The sequence below is a fragment of the Cervus canadensis genome, chromosome 1, assembly GCF_019320065.1.
Source record: "Cervus canadensis isolate Bull #8, Minnesota chromosome 1, ASM1932006v1, whole genome shotgun sequence".
Lineage (NCBI taxonomy): Eukaryota > Metazoa > Chordata > Mammalia > Artiodactyla > Cervidae > Cervus > Cervus canadensis.
In genome coordinates, this window is record NC_057386.1 from 315,488 (window position 1) to 335,547 (window position 20,060).

Genomic DNA, 20,060 nt, shown 5'->3' on the forward strand with positions numbered 1-20,060 from the left:
CTGAACACTCAGGGCATGGTAATGAAAAGAAGCACTTCGTTTTGATTCTGAGAGCTAATCTTCTTGTTAACAAACCTCGGTAAGAAAGCCACACTGGACAAGCTGCTGTGACCATTCATTTATGCACTGCCTGGCCAAAGAGAGGAGAGCAGTTTAGAAGGTGGGTTGTTCTACCCAATGCCATAAAGTAATCATTTCAACAAAGAAATTTTGAATGTACTGATTAAATTCACAGTTGACAGTAGTTAGAATGGTTAATATTCTAGAAAATAGGAAATTCAGAATGATCTTAACCACTGGGAGAAAAATACCTTTAAAGCAGAGTAAAACTAAAGTGAATTTAGATACTATACATAAAGACAAAAGAATAGTAAAAATATATGAGAAAGGAATTGATGAGACAGAAGTGTTGTCACTTTACTCATCCAGTAGCTAAAACTTTGGAAATGCAGAAGTGACCCGGACATTCCTCATTTGACAGTGAGAGTCTCGCCTCCCTCTCCTCCCATCCTTTCTGCTTCAAGGGCAGCCAGTCCAGGCCCATTCCCTTCCCCAGTTGATATCCTTGTGGTTCCATCTGTGGTGATCACTCTCACATGCTGACCCTACAGTTTTCCCCATTTGATTGACCTGACAACATCTGCTTGTGCTATCTTATATTTTATCCCCCCCAAATCCTGCTATTTCTGTGCCCATTTATCTCTCTCTCTTCTTTGTAATCTAACCTCCAGTTCCTGATTTCCAGTTATTTGTAACAAAAAAGGTAAAAGGAAGTTCTCTCCCAGTCATAATTGTTGCAGGAAGGGGGATTCCCTTCCAGGGCCGAAACTGGGCTCTTGTCTAATTCTCGGAAATGAATTGTCTGGGGGGACACATGTGCTGGCAAAGCAAGAGATTTATTGGGAAGGGCACCCGGGTGGAGAGCAGGAGGGTAAGGGAACCCAGGAGAACAGCTCTGCCAGTGGCTCCCAGTCTCGGCTTTTATGGTGATGGGATTAGTTTCCGGGTTGTCTTTAGCCAGTCATTCTGACTCAGTCCTTCCTGGTGGTGCACGCCTTGTTCAGCCAAGATGGATGCCTGTGAGGAGGATTCTGGGAGGTGGTCGGACGTGCGGAGTCTCTTTTTGACTTCCTGAACTCTTCCAGTTGATGGTGGCTTATTAGTTCCGTGTTCTGTACCAGGCCCTCCTGTCATAAAACAGCTCACGCAAGTGGTTGCTATGGTGCCTGGCCAGGGTGGGCAGTTTCAATCAGTGTGCTTCCCCTAACAATAATGATTGGAAACTGAATAGCAAGTCTGTTATTACTGGGAGAGGGAGAGGGGGAAATAAAAAGCCAGTCCCATCCTGTCATTTAAGATCTAGCATGGAAGTTTATCTTTTCTGTTAGGTTAACAGCAGACCCTTCCTGTGTTCTAACGGTTGTGTGCTGAACTCATTCGATTCTCACAGTTCTAAGAGCTGCGTACTGTGGGTTATGAAGATACATGTACGGTTGAAGTTCCCAAGAGGTGAAGTCAGTTGCCCAGGGTGATGTTCCCAGTAAAAGCAGCCTGAAGTCTACCCAGAGAGTCTGGCCATAGACCGGGGCTGGACAACTCACTCTGCTACATCCTGCCTTGCTGTTAGGACTGAGATTGAGCCATGGTCATAAAAGTCAGGCCAGGAAACTTGGAGGGCACTTAAGGAATTTCTGGCAAATACGTCCTGACAGAGGGCTAAAGAAATTTTGGTGCAAGTTAGGGAGGAGAAAAATAATTGAGTTTCAAACATACAAAGGATTGGATGAAGAATAATGAATGTTCCGTTTTAGTTGAAGACAATTTAAAGGAAGACTGCAGTGGGGCCAATCAGGTGCACTTCTGTTGGGGGTGGGGAACCCTGTCTTGCCATCACGTCTAAGGAATAATAAACCGGGAGGTTGTGAAGGGCCCACAGACGAGCCTCAAATGGATAAGTGTGTTCAAGACATTGTGGTTCAATTGATTGTGACTGTAATATCCCCTTTTAATTTTGAGCAGATATGTTTCTTCATGCTTAATTTAATGTTACCTAAAACATTGATGGAACTTCAGAACTGAAGACAGGTGGTTCAGTCCATAACTTACAAACAAGAAAGCAGAGTCAGAAATCAGATGCGTCGTGTGCTAGGCCTGCCTGCCCAGGGCCAGAGCTGCGTTTGAATCCAGGTCTCCAGACCCCCTGCCCACCACTCAGGCTGCTGTGGGGTGTTTCACAGTCACAGAAGAGAGTGGTGTGGAGAATTTCTGCTTAATCAGTGAGATTGCTGTGTCCATAAGAGAGTAGGATGTAAATGTCACAGATTTATGAAATGTCCTTTTTCTTCGTGTAGTATGAACCCAGAGGACCTGGTCGGCCCTTGTACCAAAGAAGAATCTCATCTAGCTCAGTGCAGCCTTGTTCTGAAGAAGTAAGCACTCCTCAAGACAGTCTTGCTCAGTGTAAAGAGCTTCAGGACCATAATAACCAGTCTTCTTTCACCTTTTCCTCCCCGGAGTCCTGGGTAAACGCCACCTCATCCACCCCCTATCAGAACATTCCGTGCAATGGATCCAGCAGGCCAGCCCAGCCCAGAGAGTTGGCAGGTAAGACCGGGCTGGTGGTGGTCACAGCTTCAGTGCTCACTGGTCAGCTCCCGCTGTTTATGGGGTTTTCCTGCTCCCATTTCTTCCGTTTGCATGATTGTCTTTGAACAGTAGTTAATGGTCACTGCTCACAGCTGTGCCTCAGGAAGGTAAGTAATCTGTCAGTATTTAGGAACTGATTATTTTGATGATTGTAACCTGTGAATGGGTAAAAGAAGTAAGGGAAACTAAAATACATTTCTAAATAGAATCACCTTTTCTTGGGAAGAGCTTGCTTTCGGGATTTTTGTCTCTCTTTTTTTTTTTTTTTCCAGTTAAGGGTGGGAATTGGTTAGGTCAATTTCAGTTTTCAGTAGCTTTATTGTCAATCAAGTTGTGACAGACACCTACACAGTAGAGTTTGACCATAAGAAAAACCAATAGGGTCTAATATTTTGAGATTTAGAAATCCAGAGTTTATTTCTTGTATTCTGATGAAGTAAGAAATCCAAGTCCAAAGAAGAAAAAGAGAAAAAGAAGACATAGGAAGGCGCTGGAACGGACACAGCTTTGCACTCGTGTGGTGAGAAGTCTGACGTCTCCCCTCCAGCCTAACAACCATTGTCTGTCCTTTGTCTCCTTATTTTTTTATGTTGACTGTAAAGAAACGTTAAATGTAAACAATGATACTATTTGATTCTCCGATCTATAGCCTTCTCTTTGTAGGCTGTAGATGTTGATCTTTGTGAACAAGTCTATAATCGTTGGTGAATTTCTGCCTTGGTAGCATCAACCTTTGTATTTTGTTTATTTTATTCCTCGTTAGAATGTGAATCCATTGTTTCTGTAACTGACCCATTTTGGAGAATATGCATACAAGCGTATTTTTAGAACAAGAGACATGGTAGATCAGAAAGCATTAAATAGGTATTAGTTTCATTCCCAGCAAGAGTGTTTAATCTTTAAACACTCATTAGTACCTTCTGTGTGTAAGCTGCTGTATTTCACCTGGGATTGCTTTGTCATTTTAGAGGTCTAGCAAAAACACACTCATCATATTTGGATTTCCTGAGAAACATATAAATTACAAATAAGTGGTGAAAATTTGTTCCTTTTTAGTTGTTTTGTTTATGATAATTTATTTTAAAGACAACATCATTTCTCATTTTTTTTCCAACCTAAACTTTAAGATAGCTTTTGGCCAAAATCAATAAAAAATTGATAAGGTAGAAATTTCCTGAATAAGTGCCCAACACATATGTCATTTATGGTGTCTTTTCCACAAATATAAAATTGTTATTTTTCTCATTGTGCTATTTAGTCACTAAGTCATGTGTTGTTTAGTCAGTAAGTCGTGTCTTACTGTTTGTGATCCCAGGGACTTATAGCCCGCCAGGCTCCTATGTCCATGAGATTTCCTCAGCAGGAACACTGGAGTGAGTTGCCGTGTCCTTCTCCAGGGGATCTTCCTGACCCAGGGATCAAACCTGGGTCTCCTGCATTAACAACTGAGCCACTGGGGAAGCCAGTTTTCCTCATTGCTAGAAGACAAATAGTAAACACTTAACTAAGGGATTCCCAGGTGGCACTAGTGGTAAAGAATTTGCCTGCCAGTGCAGGAGACACAAGAGATGGAGTTTCAAAACCTGGGTCAGGAAGATCACCTGGAGAAGGACATGGCTACCCACGCCAGTATTCTCCCATGGAGAATCCCATGGACAGAGGAGCCTGGTGGGCTACAGTCCACGGGGCCACACAGAGTCAGACATGACAGGGCACACACACACACACCACTTAGCTAAATGTTTAAAAACGAATTCAGAAGTCACCAATATCCTGAAGCACACCTGCTAGTCTCACAGTTTGTATGTGTGTGTATATATGTGTATATGTATTCATTTTATTTTGTCTTATTTTACTTGTAGAGGAATGTAGCAATTGCCAGTAGTAACTCAGAAGGAAAATTATCACCACTTGGGAAAGTTCTTTCTAAAGTTTGAGACTTACTTCTTGAGTTGAAGGAAACTGTTTGTATTATATTGGTTTGGAATTTAAAGGCGGTCATGACATGGCTGTATTTCTCTACATTTGCAAGCCTGAGAGCAAAGGTCATGTTTCTGGCCTTTTTGAGCTTTGGATTCCCGTTTTGGCACTGGTCACACTTCCAGCTCTTGGTGAACGCGTGACCGCTGAGTGAGGAGAGCATGGAAACAGATCCCGTGCGATGGAGGGGTGACCGGTCTCAGTGTGGGGCCTGGTGCCGGCGGCGCCGACAGTGAGGGTGGGGCTCACCCCCGAGCCCGGGTGTCCCAGCTCTGTCCCTCGTCCTGGTGGCAAAGCATGCCTTACCAAGCATCTTCTTTTCATAAACAGGTGAAAATTAAAGATTAGGTAGAAAAATGTATTTTGAAAAAAAGCATTGGCTGCCAGATTAGTAAAATTCAGTTTTAAAGAATAATTTGTCTTATCTGGAGTATATGTGGTAAATCAGATTGACAGAGATCTTTACTTTCATGGGTAGATAAGCATGTAGGCATTAGGTTAAACTGCCTCTAAAATATTATTTTGTATGTATTATTTAATTAAAAACATTCTAAACTCTTAATTGTCATGAAAATGAGAGCATGGTTAAGTAAGAAGACTTGGTAAATAAAAATAGTTTTGAACAACCAATAAAATACTTATTTTGTGTATTAGGCAGTGCAAGACCCTTTTATATTGAAATGTTTGTTAAACTAATGCTCTTAAAAGCAATTGTTTTCATTCACAAAATGACGTTTAGACAGGAAAGGTGATAAATGTTCCAGAAAGCTGTTAAATGGCTTAAAATAATTTTGAAAAATTTGTGAATTTTTTAAAGTTTTAAAATAGTAATATGAAATTAGCATACTGAGTCAATGAAATACTAAAACTAAACTTTCCAATCCATGAATAGGTAATAAACATAGGGGGAAATGTCCATAAATATCAGTAATCAAAGACATGCAAAGTAGAACTGTAAGACAATTGTTTACTTATAAAATAGGCTAAAGTTAAGTAGTAACGTGAGTGTTGTGATATAGTACAGAAACGGGCACGTTTGTTGCCGGAGTGCAATCGGGCAGTGTTTTCCCACGGGGTGGTTTGGCCACAGTTACCATAGTTAGCCCTGTGGATCCCTCGTGGCTCAGCTGGCAGGTGGAGAATCCGCCTGCAACGCAGGAGACCTGAGTTTGATCCCTTGTTTGGAAAGATCCCCTGGGGATGGAACAGCTACCCACTCCAGTATTCTGGCCTGGACAATTCCAGGGAATATACAGTCCCTGGGGCCGCAGAGTTGGACATGGCAGAGTGACTTTAACTTTCACTCTGATGGTTAGGGTATGTTTAGCTTTGTAAGAAACCAGCAAACTTGTGCACCATTCTGCCTTCCCACCAGCAGAGAACAAGAGTTCCTGTGGCTCCAGGTTTCGCCAGCACTTGGCGACGTCAGTGTCCTGATGTGGGCCGTTCTGATGACTGCTCAGTGGGGTCTCAATAGATGTGGCTTCCCTGGTGGCCCAGCTGGTAGAGTGTCTGCCTGCAGTGCAGGAGATCCGGGTTGGATCCAAGGGTTGGGAAGACCCCCTGGAGAAGGGAATGGCAACCCACTCCAGTATTCTGGCCTGGAGAATCCTATGGACTGTCACAAAGAGTCGGACACGACCGAGCAATGTTCACACACACATGCACTGTATGGTACTTTTAGGAATTTATCTCAAGGAAACGTGATGAATATTTAGGAAACTTTATCTTTTATAACATTTGAAAAGTGAAAAATTGACTGCTATCCAGATTTCTAAAAATGAGAGGTTCCTTTAAAAATTTACGAAATGTCTGCATTGTTTGACGTCCTTAGGGAAAATGCACCAACAGGTTAAGGCTTAGCTCTGGTATTTGGAAATCTGAATGGCTTATTTTCTTCTTTGGCTTTTGTGTAGTTTCAAGTTATCCTCAATGAATATGTATTATGATTATCACTCAGTATAATGTTTAAATTTTAAAACATTGGAAACAAAATCAGTGTTTAAAGCAAGTTATGATGTAGTGGGCCATGAAATGAGTTAGGAAGAATGGAGTCAATATTAAAATCAGGCAGATTACAGGAAGTGTGAAGTGAAGTTTACTGTTCTTCTCTCACTTTATTCCATTTTTACTTACATATTACAAGAAAAGGTAGCGTTTTTAAGAAACAGAATCTGATGCTACTGTTCTTCGGTTAATAATAGAAGCTATCTTAACCAGACAACTGGTTGAAGAGCTCATTTTTATTTAAGAAAGAACATATTTGCTCCCATTTTCAGACTATGAGTAGTTAATAAATATCAAAGTGTACAATTAAACAAATTAGTTTTTTGAAGCAGACCTTCGGATTTGACCTTCAGTTTTTAATATGTCTAGTTATTGCAGCTCACATAGTTAATTTTTTTTTCAAGTGTTTCTGAGATGGAGAAGTTTGGTTAGATATGTTGTGATTTCAGGGTTCTGTGGCAGAAGCCGTCTGTCCCTGAGTTCCTGGAGATGAAAACCAGTAGAGACGCGGAATATTAATGAGGTGCCTGGGTGTTGCTGGGCTTGCCCTTAAATCAGTGTTACTGTTCTCTGCTTCTAGCTCCGCCCAAGACCGTCAAAGCCCCCGAGGAACATCTGAAGCCTGAGAGCCTTGAGGGGTCCAGTTCCTTCAACTACAGCGTGCTGCAGCATCTCGGCCAGTTCCCCCCGCTCATGCCCAACAAGCAGATCGCCGAGTCGGCCAGCAGCAGCAGCCCGCAGAGCTCCGGGGCCGGCAAGCCTGCCATGTCCTACGCCAGCGCGCTGCGGGCCCCTCCCAAGCCCAGGCCCCCACCTGAGCAGGCCAAGAAGAGCAGCGACCCTCTGTCTCTGTTTCAAGAACTCAGCCTGGGGAGCTCAGCCGGCAGCAATGGCTTTTACTCCTATTTTAAATAATCACTTTTTTTCCTCCAGGGAGAATGTTCTAATTTCTGTATCAGTAGAACTAAGGTAGCCAGCCTTCACCTATAGCTGCACAGTTTGCTTTGTTTTCATGTTAAATATGTTCTCACTTAATTGCTTTGCTGCTAGACTTGCAACTAATTTTTTAAAAGTATATTCCATTATTTGCATTTTTGACGTGAGTCAGAATTTTGACAGCTTTTATGTGGAATAAAAAAAATATTTTTAAATTTGTGTATTGTTATATATGTTTGCATCAAGCTAGCAGCTAAGAAGTTAATTGTGCAACTATTAAAAAAAAAAAAGAAAAAAATTTGTCTAAAATGTATTTAAAGAGAAAAAAAATTGTAAGTAGCATTTACATTTATTCAATAATATTACCATATGCTGGGTTTCTGTACCAGAAATGGCCAGTTGATGTACAAATGTATGTTATTTTTGCTTAAATTCATTGAAAATTTTTTAAAATAAAGGGGCAGCATCTTCTGAACACTTTTAAGTTTCATCAGCTTTTTTTGGTGGCAAGATGCTGCTCTCTAAAACTTTTATAGTTTTAGGCTGTATGATGTGCTGTTGTCCTCTCCATCCACTGTAGGACAGAGTTAAAGGCATTCTTTGCAGGTGTATTTCCTATGCCACTGTTTTTTGTAACCTGAAAAAAACATGGGCATACTTAGTTATTTTTTGAACAAGCTACTCTTCAAGCTTGTTTTTAATGTTAATTTGATAGTGTGGTTTTTTTTAAACAAATCATGAAGCTGAAAAATTTTTAGGATTGTTGGTGCTTAGTAGACTTGATAACTATTTTAAAAATGCGTGAATTTAGTAAAAATCTTTTTTTCCTCACTATGCATGTGTAAATGTTTGTAATCTGGCTTCCCCTCTCTCCAGTGGTATAAAGAATTGTGCCGCTTTAAGGTTTCTTTTCCCTCCAGTAAAAATTTTGGTACCTTTTTTGATGTTTACATTAAAATGTGACATTATACATGGCAAATTCAAATATTTTGCTAACTGTTTTGTTTAAGGAATATCATTAAAGAAGAAATATAATGTTTATCAAAGATGTATCAAAATTCATCAAAATCTGGGGCAAAAACTACCCTTGTTTTTCGTCTTTCGATTCTTCTGAAAGAACCCCACTGAACTTGTACAAAAATATAAATTTAAACAGCTCTCCTAAATATTCTACAGTCTAGACATTGTTTTGAGTGAACTTTGGTAAAATCCAAAGAAAAGCATTGACCCTCTTCAAACGTGTGGTCTTGTGACACTTTTGAAGCAAAGCATGTCCGTATTGTTTTCCTGACCTAGTAGTACTACTTTTATATTTCAGAGGTGTCTTGAAACTACAATATAACCTTTTTTAAAAAATAATAGGATAAGGTTGGGAAACATTGCAAATCCTGAATGGATCCTGATGATCCGTTCAGAAATAGCTTTTTGGAAGACTCCTTTTGAGTAGGCCATCATATATTTGCAGTCCACTTTAAAACAGTTGAAAAGCGAGGGATAAAGGAAAACTTGGACAGCAGGAGCCTGGCTGCAGCAGCAGCCCCCTGCAGCCCTGGGGGCTCGGGAGAAGAGAGGGGAGGGCCTCTGGTTGGAGGCGGCCGAGCCGCAGGGCGCACGGGGAGAGCCCCTTCTGTCCCGAGTGCAGCCGGCTGGCAGGTGGCTGCACCGCCGAGGCCGGGTGCTGTGTGCAGCGGCAGGTGTCGATGTGTCGACTGCACATGTGGTCACGGTTAGTACAAGTCACAGTTGGAAAACGGAGCCAGCAATTGCACAGCACCTTGGTTTCTCTGTACGATATCAGATCACCACATTCAGCGGTGTTGGATTTTACTCAACATAACTTTAGTCATGAAAAAAGAAGAAAAAATTTTGCTATATAGCTGCGTATTTCCAACTTGGTGACAAAACTCAAGATAGAGCCCAAATGAAAATGAGATCCCCCTGATGTGAGGGTGTCTGTGAAAAATAGCGTTCTTGTCAGTGAGGACCCTCCTCCCCCCCACATCCAGGACTACGACACAGCTAGGTGAACGGCCGAAAGTATGTTGGTGAAGACTGAACTGTCACCTCAGGCCTGTCAACTAAGCCTGTGTCATGAAGTAATTGCCTAATTACCTGTTTTCCGTACCTGAACCTTTAAGAAATACTAGTTTTAAAATTATTTAAATGTGCCCACCCCACCACCTTATATAAGTATGTTGATGATGGAAGCTTCGCATAAGGAAGCTGTTGGGTCGTTGTGACTTCAATGTTCTAAGCAGTTATTTCTGAATAACTAAAAATAATAGCTACTTCCTAGTCCACTGCTGTGCTGAGCATGTCTGAGTGATCCTCATTTCTTTGTTGTTCCTGTAGCCAGTCATTCGGAATCATAATGTTGTTCCCATCAGTACGCTCTTAGATTCGGTTTCAAACGTGTACTCCAACCTCCAGGCTTGGTCCTCAGCTTTCCTTAATGCCATATTTCCAGCTGTGCTTTGAGTATTATGTATGCGTAATATCTTGTGACAGTTTTGAGGAAATCGTAACTGCAAGAATCATTGCAAGTTTCAATTGCAGTGAAGCGTGGCTTCAGAGTACCATTCCTGCTCCTGGATCTGACTTGGGCAGCATGAGCAGGCGCCCACGGATCAGACTGATGTAGCAGTTGATGGTCGGCTCCCTTGTCTGCAGGGGCCATGGTCACAGAGTCAACCGAGTGCAGATCAGAGATACTAAAAAAGATTCCAGAATGTTCCAGAAAGGAGAACTTGAATTTGCCATGCACTGGCAACCATTTACATAGCATTTATATTGCATCAGGTATTAAAAGTAATCTAGAGAATGATTTAAAGTATATGGGAGAGTGTGTGAGTTACATGCAAATACTGTGTCATTTTATAGAAGGGACTTGAACTCCAGCCCCTGCAGATACCAAGGGATGACCTTATATAAAGGTTCAACCTTAGTTCAGATGGAACGTCCTTATTTTTAAAGCTTGATATTACCTCTGGGATAATGCCAAGTGTTACCAACTTCCTTTTCTTGCAATACAGATTTCTTCCAAGTGAAGTCAATTGTTCACATGATGTCTTTCTGCTTCTTTGTTCTCTGTATCACTCTGAAGTTTCCTTTTTTTTTTTGCCAGAACTATTTTTTATTCATTTTACTTTTTAATTTCAGTGCTACTGAGATTTTGTTTTTTACATTAAAGTTCTTTTGGGTGATAGAATTTGTAGAGTTTTCATGCTAATTTTTTTTTCCTGATCTAAAAATGAATTTCTATTAAGATTTGAAGAGCTTCATTCAATGTAACATGGATATTTCTGGTGTGTTTTAAAGGGGGTTTTGGTTGCTATTTTGGCATTTTGGCTTGTGCTTTGCCAGATTGTTGTAGCAGAGCTTTGTTTTTGATTAACCAGCAGTTAATTATTGACCGTTTAAACAACATAACCTTCATTTTCCTTTCCTCAGAGACAGGCAGGCTTTCTTTCTATCCGGGTCATTTTGTATGTATGAAATAACAAACTGCCTTGTGTGGTTTATTCATCAAAGATTGTAGAATAAGTTTGGGTTTGATGTAAACATCAATTGGTCTTTTCAGTTCAAAGAATTTCAGAATAAGTAAAACAAGCAGAATTCCCACTGAATAAGCATTACCTAATTAAACATAGCAGTCTCCAAGACCTATTTGTGAAAATAGTTTCCATGTTTATGGAGGCATTGAAATTGCTGAGAAAGTTAACCTAATTTCCTAAATTGAAATAATTAATATATAGTGTTATCTTGCTCTCATGTAGTCGATTTTACATGTTTCATATTTTCCATGTGTACACATCTGAGAGCAAAGCTATAAACATGTAAGAATTTATCTCCAGCCATCTTGACTAGAGAGAGCCACTTTGCCTAAAAAGAGCCAGGGTGTGAAAACCAATTTCAAGATCAATTTTAGATTTCAACTACTGTTATGAAGAAGATTAGATTTACTGAAATCACCATTTTAAGAAGAGACACCTGTTATCCTTAGATACCATTTTTTCAAACTGGAGTTGTTTTTAAAAAGAGAATCCAGAAAAAGCCTATAAAAATACAAGATTAAAACTTTAAATATATTGAAAGATACAAATTGCTACCTTAAATGTTACTTAGGCTATGTGGTTTTTCTTGTAGCTCCACAAAGGTAGTAATTTGTCTTTTGTAAGATTTACCAGACATGTTTCTTGCTAACCATCCCTTTAAAGTAGGAGAACCCTCAATTTCTAGCATGACCCTATGTGTTCCTAAATCTCAAAGTAAATGTTTGAGTGGATCTGATGGTTTGCTCCACTCTTTGCCACCTGATCCACAACTATTTAGCACTTAGAAATAGTGGATAATGTTCTACTTATGATTTCTTGTTCAGAATATCACTTAGTGATGTCCGTCACGTATTATAAAGACATCAGGAAATAGTAAGCGGCATTTCAGTCTTCAAAGTACTCCTTGTATTAGGTTTCTCATATTCTCCCTCTACTTGAGGTTGGATATTTATGTGGTGAGATTTCACTGTCAAGCTGCTAAATTCACACTTAACTACTTTCATACCTATTTAATAAGCAATTTCAAGACCATTGTTACAAGGAATGAATCTTACTAACATTTTTATAAAACACATTCAAGAAATGGCATTGTTATTCCTTTAAATTAGAATATCAGATTAAACAGAATTACAAAATTTTTAATGTATTTAAATTTTTTGAAATGTTTGAAAATCATCTACTTTGGAATAAACGTTAAGGAAATAGTCACAGGAGTTTCTAAATTTCTTTGAAAGGAGGCACCTAACAGAAGAATCTAGACTTAGTAACGTGAACCGTGGTTAAATCCTAAACTCAGTTTTACAGTGTTAGCCTAAAGCTTCTAAAACTGGAGTGTTGAGAAAACCCAGAGACATTCATATAGTTCCAGTAATGTATTAGACCAGACTTTATTTGCAATTTGTTCAACAGAGATTTTATTTTGATACGAATATTAAGCATAATGCATAGTAAGTTTTATATAATTCTATAAGTTCATTAAACAATATTATGGACTTTTCATTATATTCTTTGGGAGTCTTTTAGCTGTTTCTACACCTCATATGAGGTGTCTTTTGTATTTTATTTTGCATACTAGCATGTGACTGCCTGCCTTAGAACTATGTATAGGAGGGGAAACCAATATTAAATTTTTTTTGATTTTTTGAAATAAATTTTGTCATTAGCTTTTTTTTTTTTTTTTATGTCTGAGCAGTGGAGGGGAAGGGGTGAATTCCATAGGTTTCCACACAGAATAGAAGGAGTATCTGTTTACACGTCTGTCCTGTCTGAGTAGGACAGAGCAGTGGGTCTCAGAGTAGAGCGCCTGCGTCAGAATTGCCCGGGAGCCTTGTCAAGTACAGGCTGCTGGACCCACTCCCGCCATCTCTGACTCCAGGCTGGAGCCTCGTCGTCTGCATTTCCAAAAAGATTCAGACGAGGCTCAGGCTGCTGTCCAGGCAACACACCTTGAGAACCACTGGTCTAGAGAAAGTCCGAGGGTCTTTTTAATCATGCATGTATTTATTCAGTGTGCAGAACTGATCTCTTGAGACACTGTTATAATTCGGGACGTTCACAGAGAAAGACCGCGGGAGCAAAGAGCCCTCTGGGTGGGGGCCGCCACCTCTCGCCTCCAGCATTCACCCTCTGAGGTCTGGGCTGCTCTTCCAAGTCAGGGTAGGAGTGCTGTCACTTCTAGCGTGAGTTTGGCTTCCTGTACACTGCAGCCTGGGCTTTTGTCTAGAAGCTGAGCATTTGTTTGGAGAGCTTCGAGTCAGTCTTGATGCTCCGCACACAGAGATGAGCATTGTGGTAGGAAGCCATCGGACTGGCACGGGAATGCCCTTTGAGTTTATGGAGGCCCTCGGTGTCAGAAGCCCCAGACTAAGACGGCAGTGACATTGAGCGTGGAAAATGATAGATAATCCCCAAATGATGTCTTTGTGGTTTTCATGTTTTGGGGGATGAGAGAGGTGAGGGCAAAGGATTTGCTTTTCAAATTATGTGTTTCTCAGGTTAAACTTATTTTGGATTCTTTGCCAATAGGTGTTAGGGGAGCCTGCAGTATTGTTTAGGGAAGAAAATTGACAATTGTCTCTGATTTCTTTGCTACCTTTTTTTTTTTTTCTTTACTACCTTTAAAAAAATTTATATATGTTTGCAAGAAACAGTCTAGAGGAATCTTCCACCTACACAGCATGAGTTATTCATAAACTATAGGTGCACATGTATGAGCAAGTTATTTTTGAGAGAAACTGCCTACAATATAATAAACCTACAGGTCTATGGATATTTTAAAATTTGTGTGTTATTGTCGTTAATATTTCCCCTGGAGTGCAGCTTGAGAGGTATTGGTCTCTGCCTCTGGTTTTTTGTTTGGCTTTGAATTTACTGAGACTAGAAAGAGAGAAAAAATTATTTTTAAGGTAGTAGATTATAGAATGACTTAGACGTAGACCATATGATAAGCAACCTAGAACACACAGCTTTGGAATTCTTAAAACACAGTACTTCCTCCTTGAAAGCCTTGATAATCTTTGGTGGGACTGCTTGTATGTTCGGCACAGGTCACTGTATTCAGTTGCAGCTCACAGGGAGCTTCAGTTTATTTGCCCTTTGCCTTGCACGATGCCTTGGATGCAGAGACCTTGCTCTGTCGTCCAGCTGGTCGGGGGGCTCTGTCCAGGTTGAAGTCCTGACAGGTCAGCTACACCTGAGAATGTTTCTCAGCCCCCACCCCCCACAGAGGACGAGTCAGGTTTTTATGTATCCAGACCATGCCAGCTTCTCATAACCCGTGTGTATGACAAGTACTGTATCCGCTTTCTGTGCCAGTCATCCAGTCTGATTCTTTGAAACCCATGAAGGTACTGGTTAAATGTGGTAGTTGTATCCTAGGTAAATAGGGTGAATAAAATACCTCTCCTCTAAATTATAAAGGTAATGGGTTTTGCATTTTATTGAAGGCTTCATTAGTGACACAGTGTTTTTTTAAAATGCTTCAGGAATACAGTTCTTACCTAAACTTATTCAGCTAACTTCATACAGTTGCAAATTCATACAGGGTCTTAGTTTGGCAAGCCTTCCCAAGGGAGGTTACATAAAACTGATTTGATCCGTTTCCATCTCTTCAAAGAGTACCAGCTGTACAGCCATCTATCTAATAATCATAATTTTTGGCAAAATTATTATTTTTTTCTTTGTGGTTAATGATACCTCATCTGAGAATTCTAATGCCTAAAGAGTTTATCCTTAAAAGTAAAAATGACTTTGTACCATAAAATAACCCCAAAGCCACTCTCTAGGGTTTTTATTTCCTTCTCTTTTTTGTCATTTTCTTTTAAAACTTAGTTTTGGAATTACTTTGGCCACATTGGTTCCTTAGAACAAGGTTTCAGTTCGGAGTTCTACAATTCCTACATTGTGATCATTGTCTCAGTGAAATTCTTTTGTTTTAAAAGATTCATGGTAACACAAAATGTATTTTACTGCTACAACTAAAATGTATTTATAATAAAATGCCTTTTTAATAATTTGGAGATCTGTTTATTATCTGTGAAACACTATCCTCTGCTTCCTTTCAAGATCCAAGGTCTGACAGAAGTTAAGCACAGTACTTTGATTTTATTCATGATATTAATCAGTAAAACCAGCTAAAGTAACAGAACTAAATATTAATTTGTAAAATTGTGACTCTAGTTTTCAGAAATTTGCAACTTAAATCTCTAAACTTCAGCGGTAGTAAAGGCCTGAAGGCTTCGGGTGTTAGTTACCTAAAAGTTTAAAGATCATCAGCCCTTTTCAAATTAAAAAAGTAAGCCAGATGGCTCACTGGTAAAGAATTCTCCTGCCAATGCAGGAGACGTGAGTTTGATCCCTGGGTCAGGAAGATCCCCTGGAGGAGGAAATGGCAACCCACTCCACTTTTCTTGCCTAGAGAATCCCATGGACAGGGGAGCCTGGTAGGATGCAATCCAAAGAGTCGAAAAGAGACACGACTGAGCTGACAGAGAAGAGACAATCATGAATTGCTCTTAACAAGTCCCTTATTAATGCCGGGCTTGTGCAACCCAGAATTTATTTCAGACATTGTAAACCTAGTTGACATCAACATCAACATATTAGGGGGTGTGCCAAGCATTTAATCACACTGCCTCCCCTCCCCTCCAAATGCTGGCTGGGCACAAAATTGGCCTGAGTCAGGGTCTCATTTTTGTTGGGGAAATAATTCTTCGCATGTGCCATGATATGACTTCAAGAAGCATTAGCCGGTCACAGAGGCTTTGTGTGCCGTGGCGGTCTTATTTTAACCTCCCATTAATGTGGCACCATGAATCAAACGAGTATGCTGTGCTTCAGGTTTGCAAATGTGGGGAGATGGGACAGTCGGCCTTTCTTAAGGACAAGTTACAATTCTTAGCGCAGTGAATCATATTCAAGATGGGTATCCTGCTTTCTTTGAGTTGATCTGATCCGACATAAATCATCTCTGGGTTTTGCAAAGAAACACACTTCTTTACATATAAATCAAACGGCTGTGGAGAAGCCCTTGGGCTGCTATCTGCTCTAGAGGACGTAACCAAGACCAATTTTCAATGGAAAACATACAAATAAGACTCACAGGTGTTAATTCCAGTGCATTACTGGTGCTCTTTGAAGCACTTTTCTGAGAATGAAAGTAGAAGAATGTGATTTCATCAAAACTGCAAGGCGGGATCATTCTGTATGGAGCATGGGTTGAGCTGGAGAATGGAGAGTCGCCTTGGGGAGCGCTGAAATGGAGCTTGGCTAAACTGGAACACGCCCACGTCCCTGTGCCTTGGAGCTGAGGCAGGGTCTGTAATGGGCTCTGACGCCCGATGCACACAGCGGTGTTGTCCTAACAAACCACTTCCCACAAGGATGGAGACCCTCTCTTCAGATGTGAGGACCCATCCTGATCGCATGGCCTCAGTTCCCGTTCACCCTACCGACTGCGGCTGACTTACCTTTCTGAAGTGGATCTGATGGTGCCACTCTTGCCGGGAAGCCCTCCGTGGTTTCCTGTCGCACCTTCAACTTCTTAGCTGGACTCTGGAGCGCTGCACACAGTGCCCTAAGTCAGACTGCTTCCCCTTCCTTCCCTAGATGAACCCTCGCCCTTCCTGGCTTCTCAGCTCACCCTTCAGCACCAGGACACCCAGGCCTGCTCTGGCGAGTGCTGCTTATCACTCAGGATTCTGTAAATTCACCTCCCACACTCCCCAGTTGGAATTAGCTCCCTTCTCCTCTAAGGGCCTTATACTCGCGTTACCACAGTTTTTGTGTTTGAGTTGGGAGCTGGTGAGCTTCTCGGTGACAGAGATCTGGTCCCGAGGCCCCAGACCTACAGCATAGGCTCTGCACCTTCTACAGAGCACACCCTGAAATGCCGGCGGAAGCAGCTCAGAGGGGTGGATTCAGAGAAGAGCTTAAGGACCCTCTCCCCTCCCCACAGATGCCCTTTGCCAGTGAGATTCTGCCAGATGCCGACTGCTGCTGGCAGTGATGGCCCGGGTGCAGCCACATCCCCGCTCACTTAGCTTTAACAGTCACCTTTTGTGTCTTCCCAGGTGTCACTGTGGGAACCCTTGATTTAACAGCTTCACCATGGTTACGTCAACTTTGATGGACGCTGCCTACCTTAGCATCTCCTGGTCTGTAGGCATAAACTTACCATACAGGCTTTTGGGAAAGTGATGAAATTCCCATTGCTCTGAAGCTCTGGTGGATTTTAAATCCACAGAGGGAGGTGATTAAATAGAATGGGAGCTGCAGCTTGCAGAATGTGGTGTTAGCCCGCTCTTAGCTCATTAAAGCGGATGCTCTGCAAATTGATTTAAACCATTGTTTTGGGAGACCATGGGGCTAATTCCTGAGAAGAGAGGACACTAGTGTGACAATGGGGTGAACCAGCCAAGGTTCTGGAAGGTGGTCTCGGCTGGCTGGTCACGTGGCTTGCCCTCTGGGCTCCCCTGCAAACAAACTAGAGGAGAATGGGTTTGATGCTGTTTTGCCCACGGGTTGGACAGAAATGTAATCTGAGGCATCTCTGACAAGCCCTCTAGACATGAACAGAAGCCAAAAGGGATGGGCCTGAAGTCCGGTGGTAGGTGGCTTGTCTCTGGGCCTGCTCTTCAAACGCACCTGCTGTTAGGTCTTCTGTCGGCTTGGTATCTAAAGAGGCACGGGTTTCTACAAACTGAGCAGAAGTGGACACTCTTGGCTGAGTCTCCTATTCAAAGTTTTGAGGAGTCAGTCCTCTTTTAACTTGGCGATTGGGCATAAAGCGAGCAGTGTGACCTGGGACCAAAGTAACAGCTGTGTAAGCAATCAGGCTTTACCAGACAGATCAACTCTCCTCCCTGTGACCCTGCAGGCCAGCAGCTCCCAACCTTTTGGGCACCATGGACCTTTTTGGCCTCCAAGGACTGGGTGGGGGGGTGGCTTCTGGATGATTCAAGTGCATCAGATTTATTGTGCACTTTATTATTATTACACCCACTCCATCTCAGATCATCAGGCACTAGGTCTCCGAGGTTGGGGACCCTGCTATAGGCCTTCTAAGACCTAGATCATTCCTGCTGGTTGTGCTAAAGAGTGGAAGAGACAGCATTTGGAAAAAAAAAAAAGTGTGCTCTAGTGTCATTAAAGATAGTTTTGAATCATCCAGCAAAGGCCTTGTAGAAACCTATCTGTTACTTTTTTTCTTTTAATTGAAGCTGTGTTAGTTTCAGGTGTTCAGCAGAAACCTCTCTGTTCTTAAAGATTGCCGGCTGACGTGTTCCAGCTGAGAAAACCCATCTTATCTGGACCCGCAGCTGTGAGCTCCGCTGAGGTGGAGGCAGGGGCCCAGGCCCAGCGCAGGGCGAGCCACAGGGCTGTGGGCCCCTGAGGGCATGACCCAGGTCCCCAGTGAGCTCTGGTGGTCCTCTCCCTGTGCGTCCTGCTGCTTCTCTGGAGCACCCCTGCCCTCTTCTAGCTCACACACCTGTCTGATGTGCCAGTGCCCCCCGGGGGCACCGTGTGGAGTGTCTGACTGGGTGGGGAAGGTTCTAGCTGCCAGGGTGACTCAGAAAAACATCACCCAGCAAGGCAGGTGCAGGGAACCATGCAGAACGGGGTAGAAACTGGGAATATGAGCCCAGTGTCAAGGGCACACAAGGAAGAAAGCATGGATTTTGCACAGAGGGGTTAAAGGCATGTCCACGCTGGGCCCTGGGGAGTCAGGAGGACTCCAGCAGCTTCTGAAAGGGGGCAGGCCACCCGCGGCCAAGGAACCTAAATCGCATGGCACTTAGCTTTATTTTAAAGTCACTGACTATATTTAACTCTAGGTCGTGAGGGGCAGGTCCACTACCCATCCCTGGTTTTGTCCAGAAGCAGGTCCTGTCCTGGCTCAGCACATATGCTGTAGTCAGGGGATGAGACAGGACAATGGTCCCCAAAGACGTCCACATCCTGACCGGGGGAACCATACTTTGTATGAAAAAGGGACGCTGAACACGTGACTGAGCCAAGGGCCTTGGCGGCGGAGGGGGCCGGGAAGCGGTGGCGCTTAGCTTGGATGGTCTGGTGAGCAGAGGTCCTTCCACGAGGGAGCTATGAGGCCGCAAGCAGAGACGGGTTAGGGAGCACGGCATCTCCTCTCCTCTGCAGCTCGTTTGTTTACCTTCATCATACACCGCTTCCTCTCTCAAACCTTTCCTGGCCATCCGTAAGAAAAGCAACGGAAATGTCATTTTAAGGCTTTCCGCCGGGGGGCTGGAAGTGGGCCCAGGAAGAAGAAAGGACCAGACCGAAGAATGTCCCCCTGAGCCCGTGCCGTCCTGGGGCCACGGGCTGGAGCGAGTCTGTGCGCACCCCGAAGGCCACCGCTTCGGGCTTGAGACACCGTCCAAATCCTTGGAGAAGGTGGGAGGAAAACGACGCTTCTTCCAGCCAGGCGGTCCGGTCCTCTGCAGAGAGCACTTCACTTCTGCGATACCCACAGAGCATGGCTCTCTGTTCCGGGAATCGGTCTCTCTGCTAAGGGCTCACACCTGGATTTCTGGAGCTGGCAGGTAGGACCTCCTGGCCTCAGTGACTGGGGGCAGCCTCTCGCTGAGGTGGGGGCGGCCTTGGCGTCGGCTCCTTTTCTCATTTTCCTTCCCATTAGGTGGAGCGGGTTGTACATTGCCACCTCCCTGCCTCTGGGACGTATCCGGACTGTATCCCTGTTTTTCCGGACGTCCTTCGGCCCATGAGGCACATGCTGGGTCGCCCCTTTGTTGTACACGCAGCATGGATGGGCTTCCGACTGGCGCGGGGCGGGGCGGGGCGCGGGGCGCGGGGCGGGGCTGTTTGCATCAGTGAGTTGGGTGGTGGTGTGAGCTCCTCAAGCTCAGAGCTGAAGACCTCAGACTGTGGCTGCAAACACCGCCCCCCCCACCCCGCCCC

The 20,060-nt window shown here is 43.0% G+C and overlaps 1 protein-coding gene across 7 annotated transcripts in view; it reads left to right on the forward strand.

The window, feature by feature from the left end:
* HELZ (helicase with zinc finger) overlaps positions 1 to 8,615 on the forward strand; it is a 143,446-nt gene extending 134,831 nt beyond the window's left edge. For 6 of the 7 annotated variants that reach the window (XM_043442183.1, XM_043442063.1, XM_043441878.1 and 3 more), the window contains 2 exons: positions 2,352 to 2,604; positions 7,214 to 8,615. In XM_043442183.1, the coding sequence (XP_043298118.1) occupies positions 2,352 to 2,604; positions 7,214 to 7,548 (588 nt within the window). In that variant the 3' untranslated portion in view covers positions 7,549 to 8,615. The remainder of the gene's footprint in view (positions 1 to 2,351; positions 2,605 to 7,213) is intronic. The other variant, XM_043442361.1, reaches the window with a different exon arrangement.
* Positions 8,616 to 20,060: the final 11,445 nt, after the last annotated feature.